The 12,556-nt window shown below is 31.1% G+C and overlaps 1 protein-coding gene across 5 annotated transcripts in view; it reads right to left on the bottom strand.

Moving 5' to 3' along the window:
• LOC106458890 (transcriptional enhancer factor TEF-1-like) overlaps positions 1–12,556 on the bottom strand; it is a 128,682-nt gene that overhangs the window by 24,419 nt on the left and 91,707 nt on the right. For 4 of the 5 annotated variants that reach the window (XR_002610457.1, XM_022385247.1, XM_022385249.1 and 1 more), the window contains exons 3-7: positions 9,841–9,968; positions 5,535–5,750; positions 5,198–5,238; positions 2,172–2,358; positions 1,142–1,204 (exon numbers count right to left, since the gene is read on the bottom strand). Coding sequence is in view for 4 of the 5 variants with exons in the window: in XM_022385247.1 (XP_022240955.1) it covers positions 1,142–1,204; positions 2,172–2,358; positions 5,198–5,238; positions 5,535–5,750; positions 9,841–9,968 (635 nt within the window). In the remaining variant the exon portion in view is untranslated. The remainder of the gene's footprint in view (positions 1–1,141; positions 1,205–2,171; positions 2,359–5,197; positions 5,239–5,534; positions 5,751–9,840; positions 9,969–12,556) is intronic. The other variant, XM_022385248.1, reaches the window with a different exon arrangement.

Genomic DNA, 12,556 nt, shown 5'->3' with positions numbered 1-12,556 from the left:
CTTTTCACTCAGAGCAAATTTCATCTTTGGAAAGCCCCTTACAAACTTCTCTTATTGTGTTTTATAAATTGGAGAAACTTGCCTAATTTACCAGACCACACAAATTAGATATATTATAATCTCATCAAAAACTGCTAAAGCAGGATAATCTCATGTTAATTTAGCAAATCAAAGTTTAATCCAAATTTTGGAACAGAGTAAGTAGGAAAATCCAGAATAAACTTACAGATATAAAAAATCAAAAGTTCTATCTCAAGTAACCTGTAGAATCCACAATCTCACCTCAAGTACAAGATGAAATTATTTTTATGCATAATATTTCAATAATGAATCCCATATTAAGTCATGTTGTGTGTTTGTTTGCAAACTACAGCAACATTTTTAGAGCCAACAGAAACAAACTTAGCAGGCTGACTCACATGCCTGGGGGTGTTTTTATTTATATGGTGTAGAACTCTACCAAGGGAAGCTAAAACACACCCACAAGGTCACCCAGGCATGATGAGATCTAGGAGTAGATTTTCAGGGTCATGAAAACCTGAATCTGCATTGGGATAACAAGGGCACTATGTTTGAATCTCCCGAGCTAACTGGAACATACATGATCAGATATCATAGCAAGATGTCCTAATGGGGTTTGTTTTCAATCTAGTCCCCTTGAGATAGCTATAGAAGTAAATGGGTATAATGGAAGAGCTTAATGATCAGTTATCTGCATCATGAGTGGACCTTTGAACCTTGAAGTGGGGTGTGGGTATTTTATGCTAATTACAATAATATTGTCAATATACTCTAATTAGATCTGAATATTATGGAGAAGGCTAATGATTAAGAGAGAAATTGGGTATACTCTTTGAAATTAAGTTCAGATGGTATACAAAGAAAGAAAATATAATTATATTAAATGAAAGTAACAAGCATTTAATCCATATGTATTTTTAAGTATTCAGTACATAATCATAATTATAGAACAATTTTCTAAGCTGCAGATCTATAATTATTAGATCCTCCTTTCATTCATTTTATAAAGAGCTTAAAATTTTGCAATGAGCCTCATAAGGAGCCTTAAGTCCCACTCAGAGTAGAATGGAACATAAAGTAACATATCAAGAAATATATCAGAATAAACAGAAAAACTCACTTCCAATATTGGATCAGAGTAACCTGGTAAACCTCCTATGTGAACAAAGAGGTGTTTGTGGTACTGGAATAGAAAAAAACAAACTTAAGGCTCACAGTTTATTAGGAATGCATTTAATACAATAATAATTAACTGGTTTTCATACTGTTTAGATAACAAATAAAAGTTAAACTAACTATGAAAGTTCACATGGGCTAAAGTACAAGTCATAAATGCAAGAAAAACAAAATCCACACAATTAATATTTTAGAAATTGAAAAAGTAACATTCAGATCCAAATTGATTTTTGAAAATAAAATACAGCAAGATTGAACTGTTAGTTTTTCACTGCTAAAGTCTCTCATCACTATATCTAGCTTATATATGCACTTAATGGTGATAGTAAGTTAGACAAAGCCATTGGTTGTGAGAAGAAAGTTAGTTTATTGTATATGTAGTCTATAACATAGGCAGAAATGTGGCATAATTTTTGGATTTCTACAGAAAATGTATTTTCCCACTTTGATCTTTACAGACACAGAATTATCAATTTCTTCACACCTAAGTATATTTTTAAATGCTAATCTTTCAAACATTTACCATTAACAACTTTTGGTTTAAAATTTTCAGGCTCTCAAGTAATGAAAATTTGAGAGGCTTCTAGCATAGGAAATCAAACCAATAATGACAGCCTTCGATGAAACTTATTTTGTACCAGTATATTATACTCAGGTTTGGCATGGCCTGGTTATTATGGTACTTGACTCGCAATCTACGTGTTTCGTATTCAAATTCTTACCAGAAAATATGCTCACCCTATCAGCCATGGGGGGATTATAAAGTGATGGCCAATCCTACTATTCATTGGTAAAAAAGTAGCCAAAGAGTTGAAAGTGAGTGGTGTTTCAATTCTTTCATTGCTAAATTAGGGACAACTATCTAGGGAAAAGAAGGGACTACCAGGTAAATCTGTTCAAGAATTACTGATAATACATCAGCATTTAAGGTGCCCCAGTAGTCAAAAGCAGTCACAAAAGAAAATTATGCTCACCGAGTCTTGGTTTCGTTGCTGTTCCATGAAAGCAGAAAATTCAACTAAACGAAGTTTATGCGTGGCAATAGAACGACCTTCCCATGGAGATAGTGTGGTTTGGGCTAATATGTCTGTCCCAGAAACCACTGTTGAGAATGTTGGCTTGGTGGTCATACCATATGGCTGAGCAGAAAATGGTTTAACACTAAAGGAAGTAAATGTAAAATATACCAGTTACTATAATTTTTATAATTAATGCTAGTTGCGGGTATAACACATATAACCAGATGCTACACAAAAGTATAAATAAATTTTATAAAATAATTTATAGTCAAACCACACTGATCACATTTTTTTTTATGTCAATTACATTTTAGATAATTTCTCTCAGCACTAAATATCCAGCAATAATGCATCAACAGTTTTTTAACAGATAAACATCTCTGATACTTTTTATGGGAGTTTATTCAAGTCATGCAAGATGTTTTTCCATTTACATTCTTACAAAAGTTATTTAGTATATTGAAGTAAATTTAATGTTTGATTTATGTTGAATAATCAAAATTTTATTCATATCATTGTAACATTGTTCTATGATTAGGCAGGTTCTACTGAATTATTTGGTGAAAATACATGTAACAATAACAATTATACTTATTTCCTCTATAACATTTACTACAGGCTACATTCACTATAATATAAGTTGTGGGCCTACGCTCACAAATATTTATCAGAAATTGTATACAACTTCACATCTTAAAATGCACTGTCCAGATTTGAATTCATGGCCTTAATGAATAAATTTTTATTCTTCAGATCCACAAGAGTACATTCAATTATTAATTCTTCAAGACATGCTGCAGTATATGGTTCCACTACAGCCCAGTCACTAGATGTAAATTTGTTCCTAATCCTTGTATGAGTATTTCACTTCTTTGTGGTACAATAACTGCCTTCCTTGTTGTTATGGAAAGATTATCCTCTGATGTAGTAACTGTCATTTAGTGCACAAGGATTTCCTGGTCATAGACTGTGAAGCTATTTGAAGCTAGCCTAACCTACCATTCATGCCTTTAGTTGAAGTCAGATCCCAATATGCACTCTTCCTCGATGTCAATTGTCTACACACCATAAGGTGTAGAGAAGTTTCCTACAGTAAGGGTAACTTCCAGCTTTCTTTTGTTGGAAATTTATGTCCAACTCTAGTTCAAATCAACCCACCTTTTTTCATCATTGTTGGGGGCAATTTCTAATATTTAAACTTGTAAACTTGTGGGCTGATGTCTTTAAATAATGAGGTTTTTATCTTATGTGGCAATGATGGGGTATTTTCAGCTGAACTTCACCCCACAAGTTTAGCTAATTTCTGTTTTCCACTGTCTGGTTAGCCCTTTGTTGTTCCTTTGATCCTTAGGGTATTGTCTCCTTGGTTTAATAACAGCTGTTAATTCCTCACAGTCTTGATTGTAATAGCCAGGTTTCTCACATCTATAACAGCTAGAACACTAGAAACACCCATTGTCTTGTAGTTTATTTTTCCATTCTATGTAACTAGTCATCTAACTAGCCATCAAAGGGAATTGATATTTCAATACTATTTGATCTGATGGTCCTGTAACTTCTAGATGGTATCTTTTATTTGTTTATATGTGACTTTAATGGATTCAAGTTCTGTTATCAACTCAACAGCTTCCTTTAAAGTTGTACACCTACTTTGCTTCAGCATTATTCTTATATCCCCATCTGTTGTGGTATATATAAATCGGTCATGTACCAACAAATCCATCATTTCATGTGATGTAGTTAGGTTAAGTAAGATAACTGAGCAAGATTTTTAAAATCTTCCATAAGTTCAACTAAGGTCTCTTCTTTCCTCCATTTCCTGTTCTGGAACTTTGTTGTGAATACTTACTGTTGTAATCCCTCTGTATATCTCCAATAGCTTCATCAATTTTGTCTTCAATCAATTTATTTCTTTTCTTAATTCTTGTCTAAATATTATGTCTTTTTTTTTCTCATTTTCTGTCTTGTTTCTCTAATTTTCTGCCTTTTCTCCTTGGTCTTCTTTTAACTTTTTGTCTCTTGCTTCTTAATCTTCATTTAATTTTCTGTTTCTTTCTTCTTTATCTTTTTTCTTCAGTTTTATCATTTCCTGATTCTCAATCTTGCTACATGCCTATTTGTCATCATCTTGAAATTTAGTGTTCTAATTTATTTTCACCAAAATAATCCCACTTCTGACAGTCAGACCATTGTTGTAACATTGTTCTATCATTACGTAGGTTCTACTGAATTATTTGGTGAAAATAATGTGAAGTCCAAATTATGTAACAATCCCAATTAATTTATTTCCTCTATATAATTTACTCAGGATACACTCACTTTTACACAAGTTGTAGGACTAAGTTTACAAACAACATTTTCACTTTCAACAGAAACTGCAAAACTAATGTTACCTATGTCTAACTGAAAAATTCAAAGCTTACAGAATTTCCTTGCTAACTGACCAAGTAACAGAACAGATGTAATAACTCTGTCTAACATTGAACTGAAACACACATTGAATTTTCAACTGACTTTTTACATATTGAATACTCATATTTATAATTTACTCCCCTTTTTTCCAAATTCCATAAAATGTTTATATTATTATACCATCATGGATAAACATAACTTAAAATCATTACTATACACTTATAAAGATTGTTTTAATAACCAGAAAGAAGAAAAGATCTAAAATATTACTGTGTTTGATTAAAGAATTATTGTTCAATTCAGTGTACAATACTTAGATTATTTTAAGTTTTACAATAAAACATTAATTTATATTTCTAAAAGCGTCTTGTGTCATTTAACAATCTTAACTTCATGAAAGTCCAGTACACAACAGCAAAAATATAAAAACAAATATCTTAAAAGTATTAACATTACAGTTCTATAAAATTTCAGAACAAGTTTGTTACAAAAGTTGTAGGAATTGTTTTCTCACAGGAACTCTGATATTTTTAAAGAATTATGAAGTAGTTAATTTACTTAACACTTACTCTTCTGAGGTCCCTGGCTGACCAATTGTTGTTTGCCAAAACTATGTAAAGACAAAGAAAACATCCATATCAGTCGATTAATATAAAATCTTAGTCAAAAGATGGTTTCACCAGAAATTCTTTATGTCAGCTAAAATGACTGAAACCTTGCTTTCCTACTGATCATTGATTCTTGTTTTGTAATGAAATGCAAGAAAATTATATAAATAATTTAAAAAATAGACAACTTCTTGATCTAATAAATTCATAAAATACTTCAATTACATAATTGATAAAAAAAGAAAGTATTTTTATATATTTATAACCAGTGATTATTTTTTAAGGAACAATCACTTACAGCTGCTCCTGGATAGCTAACAGTAGGACCAACTAGGGAAAGACCAGCCTTGTTCTGGATGGCAGAAGCAGAAACAATTTGGGCGGATGACAGTGAAGTTAGTGACTGGAGGGCTTTCTCCTTTGAAGCATGATCCTGGGAGTGAAACAAAGATACAATCTGAGCAGAAGACATGGATGACATCGACTGCAATGCCACCTCCTTGGAAGTCTGGTCCTGAGTGGGAGAGAGAAAACCATCGGACCATTCGATGGTTATAAATCCTTTGACCATATGATGAATTATAGCAAAGGACAAGGAGGAGCAAAGAGAAATGGCCATGATGATATAACCGATATGGTTATTTTAAATATGTCATATAAATTAAAAGGTGTTATACTACTGGTACAGGCTCTAAGTATAAATGTGAATTAAGTTTAGTGGTAATATTACTGATATTAGAAAATGCAAGTTTCATTAATTCTACAGTATCTGAGCAAAACGGATATATTTTTAAAATTAAATATTAACCAAAGTATTTTGGATACAAGTGTACTATTATTTTATAATTAAATATTAAACAATATTGATTATGATTTCTTTTTCTTCAGCAAATTTTGACAATTAATATAAATGACATAAATGGATCCTAAAATCAAGCATGATGATCAATCATTATGGCATTTGAAATATTTTTTAGTAATGAAATAATATTCTGTTTTTACCATAAGTTGAAAGAAGTAATTTTGCCTTTCTTACTGCCATATATGGCTTTACAAAAAAATATAAACTAACAAGTAATATAAGACTAACTGACAATAAAAATGTCACCAACTTTCCAAACAACATACAATTTACTACCAAATTAAAAACATATCATTTTACTAAAGAGTTCATGTAGTAATGTGCAGACAATTTTATTTCCTGAAGAGGAAATTTCAGTAAGGAAAAGGTATGAAAATATCTGTATATTTTGCAAAAGTATTAAACTGAATCTCAAAATAGCATAACTTATCATCAGGTTATATTATTTGAAAACAGGATAAACCAAGCCTTTCAATACTAATAATCATTAGCACTAATCAAGTTAGTTATTCACTGTTAATTCTTTCCATCTAGGATGAAGATTAGGCTTGGACAGTGTTACTGAGTGAATAAATAAATATCTTGCTTTTTGGACAACAAAAATAATTTGGAAAATTAATTCTTTGTATTTATAGATCACTTTACATTTTTGGAGGAGGACATAATACACTGAAATATATTCAAAAAATTTGCTTTGCCATGTCCTCTTCAAGGATTTTCAACTTGATGAGTGTTTTGAGGATGATGTTCCACTAATTCTCATTTTTTCTCTTCAAATTTGTTTCTAGATTTTAGGCTTTTCACTACTGAATCACATTTTTATTGTTCCGAGCTTTTTCACAGCTAATGAATTGCATCATTTCCACAATATAAACTTCATCTAGTTCCTTAGTAGTGTCTGTAGCTTTGTGTGTCTTATTACTCCTATCAGTTGATGAGGAGTTAATGAAATAACATAAATTATTATGGAACTCATAATTAGCAATTGCCATTTAAAATGTGAAATTAAAGCTTTATAAAAAATAACGAATTGGTAATGCTAGCAAAACCATGTTGACTTTTGTTAGATGCTCAAGATGCTTTCTCTAATGGTACCTTAAGAAATATATTCAACAGCTTACTAATAACAAGTTTGACACAAGCCAACAACTATTTTTTTCTTTGAAGATATGGGCCATAATGTTGATGATTGTACAAATAATTATATGAGATAACTGCTAAATTCTTTGCTAACTTTCAGTAGAATGATATCTGATCTTTATTCTCTTGAAAGTTTTAACCTATTACAGCAAAAAAGGTCTAGCCCCATTTAATATAGTTCAAACTTGATATTCCTCACTACTAAACAAATTACCTAGGCAAGCAATTTTATCTTATCCTTTGATAATATAAAATTATTACACTGAGTTTACCATTGATATTAATGTGTTTAACATTTTCAAAAATTAAATATGTTTTACTTTCTCTTCTGCTCATTTAAATGAATAAAAATTTTCTGATTTAAGACTGTGAGTGAAAACACTTTTTACACTATTTTTGTGTGACACCTGAAAGGTTGATTCACTTAGCTAAATGTTTTAAATGAACAGATACAAAAAAATAAAATCACAGGCATTTAAAAGAAACAGATACTTTAGTAGGATTAAGATATAGGTTGTAGTTTCTAATCTAAATTAAAGGTTAGTAAAACACAACTAATTAAGTGAAGTTATTTAGGTTAGACTACAATAACAGGTTGAATCTAATATTGGCAGGTGTTTAAAAGCAAGAACAGTTGACAGAGAAGCAATCTACAGTTAGCATGCTTCATTGACTTAACTATTAAAGCACTAGAACCCTTACATTCAACCAGGTTAGCTGTGCTAGAGATAGTTTTCTCTCTCTCCCTCAACTTGGATCAATAAACACCAGTTAGTTCCCAAGGATTTTTTTCTCTCAAGAGCTGAGGAGGTCAGAATTAAAGTTTATTTTATCAAGACAGAAAAATAAACTCGTACTTGCACAGATAGATATTACTTGTTGGATGATCACTTTATATACAGCCATACAAACATATAAGAGATACAGGCAGATTAATAAACTTAAGTATAGTTCAAGACTCAGAATATATAATTTTTCTATGAAGCTACAGGTTCTTGTTTATATACAAACAAAAGATTCATCTAAATGTTTCCCCACCTATGTATGTTACACATGACTAAAAAAATCTTTATAATTTTCAAAGAATGAATAGAAAGATAGTAGTAAAAAAATGTCTTTACACAACAGCTCAAACATTTTATTGGAAAAAATTAAATCCTTAAGCTTTTCCGTTAATATCATATCAGGTAATGGTTAGTTACATAGGTTCATTGAGCCTAACTAAGAGGTTTGAAAATGATCTGTTTCAACATCTTTTTTTTTATATAATTCAACCTATTCCTTGTGTTTTCAACACTCTTATTTAAAATTTTACATATGCATATTTAAAAAAAAAAAATCCTTTGAATAATATCCCAAAGAACCAACTATGAGTAACAGCTATTTTTATTTTCAATATTTTCTTTAGCTACTAACTCAGATGGTAACTATATTGATGGAACTGAAATGAATCCTTTGTGCTCTGTTTGAAGTTGTTATCAAACGAAGAGCAACTTGATTGTTTTAACAAAATTTAATATCTTGGATCACAAAACTATCTTCAGCTACATTTCATTGAGATTATAAAAGAAAATTTTATTTAGCGTCACTTAACCAGACAAATAGCAAAAATTTGTAGGTTATATTTCTTTTTAATTTTCCAAGCATAATTTTGTAAAACTAGCTACTTGAGATATTTTTTCAAGGTGAAACAAAATATTTCACAGCAAACTAAAGTTACAAAATTTGTATATCCAAATGTCTTTTACTCATGTTGTACACTTCACAGATGGGTAAAGCACTAGCTAAAAGGAAAAATAACTGTTTTAAAAGCATGGTCACATGCTACACACTAAGACATAAAACAGGTTGATAATTTTTAATATTAAGAGTTAGAAGGAACTTATGAACCTTATGAAGTGTTTCAAAAGCATAGATTATTAAAACAATCCCACTTCTTTGGTTACAACCAGTAACACTTAGGTGACCACTACCAGCCAGACTATTGGTAATTATCTGAACTATGGCTTCAAGTATTAGTTAATGTAGTTCCTTAATAATACACAAAATGCTGTGTGAATTTATTGTATTTCTATATGGATAAGGGAAGTATACATTCTCTCAATAGATGGGGCCACCAAGCAACAGTCTCACTAAATGCAATTGTAGTTTCTAAAAGATTAACTTGAAGGTTGAGAATAGCAAAAAATAAAAATAGTCTATTACATACACGTACTTTTGGTTACTAACCTATAACACACTGTCTAAAGAGGTGGCATGGTGCTTCAGACACTAGCTAGCATTGAATTTTTTATTTTCTTTATAACTTTATTAATAAAAAAGGGATATCTTTGAATATATCAGCTATTTGGTATCATGACATTTGAACACAAACATAAACGCACTTAAGCAGGAGTGGGTGGAGAGCAAGAATAGCGGGTTAGATTGAGTGTATGATGTATTACTTCCTGGTAGTAATAATATTAAATACTACTTAAAGCGACAAATGCTTATGGATTTTAATTACAATCCAGCCATATCACTGATAAAATGACATAAAAAATAAAGCATGAAAAAGATCGCCACAAATCAAGTAAATCTCTAAATTCACTACTAAACTTGCCTTCAATTTTGATTGAATTTCGCGGGATTTCCGCCGAGCCAATACTTGAATGTGACTAGAGACCTGCTTCCTAGTTCGAGTCTTCCCAGTACGGAGTTTTATATACCTGGCGATGAGCTCATTTCGACCTGTAAGTAAAAATCGGAATACGGGATTTATGTATAAAAATCAAAATTATATATATAAACATACATATATTAAATAATTCTTCTTTTTTTTCAGTTATTCATCCTGTGAGAAGGAAACTTTTTAAGCATTAGCTGGTTTTGAGTTCTAATATAACGAAAGGCTTCGACAGCTACAGTTTCCGTTGTTAAGACCTTAAAACTGTATGAAAACCCCTGAAGATCGTACTCAATTTCATATACTTGTAAAACATAAAAAATATTAAAAACTACATTTGCGGTTCTTAAAACATTAAGAAAAATATGTGAGTTTAACATAATCAAGTAAAAGGTATTTGGGAATGGATATATATATATATATATATAGTAGAGTAACTTACCTTCATCCTTTAAAATAGACCAACATTAAGTAAACGTTCCACTACTTTCCCCACGCTTTTCTCTTCTGGGATGTGTGCTAACGTGTACTAGTACTACTTACTATCATTACTAAAATGCAAACATTTTATATTAAAAACTAATGAATGGAGCTGCAGAAGTTTAACTAGAACTCGGAAACATCGCTTGACGAGAAAAACAGTTTCTTAAAGTCTCAAGTCCTACATTATTAACACTTCATTCTCAATATTATATATTCATTACTTCTGATATTCTTCACAAAAACAAATGCTACAATACACGTCTCACCGAAATGAAGGGCACGAAAGATTATTTAAAGTAAATAAGTAAGACACGCTATACTGGAGTAATACACTGGCAACTGTCATGAGTCATCTCTGCTTTTGAGTGCATTTAAAGTAAAGCAAATTCTAGGTATTATGAGCAGCATTAATCATTCTACTACTACGACCTTCCATTTATCAGCTCTATCTTGTCAAGCCTGTTGCTTACATTGGCAAATGGCCAAATTTGCAATACGTCTACGTTGTAACTCTTTTGAGAGTCGTTTGTTTTATTACTCTTCATTGAATAACCTGAACACGAATAGCGTGGTCCTACATTTATTGTATCTTTTTATCTATATAATGGCATGAAACGTTTAGCTTCATACTTTGTAAGTGTCAAATTGCCGTTCTGTATAAACTTTTTCTCCTAATTCAAAAAAGTATATTAGTTAAGATCCATAAAGCAGTTTGCTTCACTTAAGGCACTGAAACACGTTCATTTATTTAGTCTTTTGCAAATCAACATTCAAACAAGTCATTAATGATTAAAATAATGAACAAGTTATGAGCTACTTTAAAAATAACAAAAACTCTGTTAATCTAGGAATGCAAACGCGTTATTGAAATTAGACTCTAGAGCAAGTTTGACTTTGTTTTGTTTCAATAAGAAGTGTAATGAACCATCACATTATTAACTCCACTTTTTGGGTCAACGACAGATTTTTAGAAAGAAGAGCACTATGCTAGCTCAAAGGGAACTGCTAAAATACGTTTAAGCTTTTACGTTGTGATGTCTTACCAAAACAGTAATCTATCATGGTTCATTTAGCGGTTTGAAATACACGATTAACTTTTATCACTTCCAAATAAGCGCATTTCGCCTCAACGACAAAACTGTACCGTTGAATTAAAATATTTATAGAATATAAAATTGTAGTTGTTCTTCACATATTAATGGAAATATATATATAATTAAGAGCTGAAATTTATTCAATAAATAAACTTTATTTATTTCATTTTATTCAATAAAATGTTAAAATCACAAATTAAACATTAGATTGACTTCAGTACGCTCCGGGCATAATACAACACTCATAGTCTTTAAGAAGAAAATCATAATATATTTGAACAAAATAGCGCCAATTTGACCTTATAATGTGAATACAAGTACAATTTCATCGATTTTAGCCAATCACTGTTTTTTAACCTTTAACCTTTTTTAACAGGCTAGTATTCTAAACATATAACGAAAGCTCCGTTATGCTCTTTTCAACAACGTAAGTGAATAAGGCTTCCAGTTTGGTGGAAAGCTATCTAGAAATCAGTACAAACTGATAAAAGCTTAGTTTGGTGATATGTTGATAGAAGAAAAGACGTTTGTGAACTACTTTCGCTACAATAAGCCCTTATAAATACACACACATATATGAATATATTCAAATCTTGCTTTATCACTTTATACTTCATTTGAATTATTTGCAGTACGCTAACAAATTAAATGTTTTTCGTGGTACAAGATCGGGTAAGCTTAGTTAAATCATTTTGCACTTGACCGTATCAACTTTCGTTTTGCCGACAAGGCCAATGTGTAAGGTCTTGTTTACAATAGACCTTATCGACCCAAGTAACTGCTTGAATACGCAAAGGAAATCGCCGAACAAAAATGTAAAAAATATACGCATATATTAATGAATATAAAATGGGTTTAAAACTTATTACACGTATTAAATGAAACCCTCTGATTAAAAGCTATTGAAAAAGTAGGCTTGCTTGTAATTTTGGTATGGTAAAAAGTTTTGTTTCTTAATATAGTAAACAGCAAAAGTGTGTGCGGCGTTTTTCGAATCAAACATAGGCCCGGCATGGCCAGGTGGTTAGGGCGCTCGACTCGCAATCTGAGGGTCGTGGGTTCGAATCCCCGTCCCG

Source organism: Limulus polyphemus, unplaced genomic scaffold (assembly GCF_000517525.1).
Source record: "Limulus polyphemus unplaced genomic scaffold, Limulus_polyphemus-2.1.2 Scaffold529, whole genome shotgun sequence".
Lineage (NCBI taxonomy): Eukaryota > Metazoa > Arthropoda > Merostomata > Xiphosura > Limulidae > Limulus > Limulus polyphemus.
This window is presented reverse-complemented; position numbering and strand designations above follow the sequence as displayed.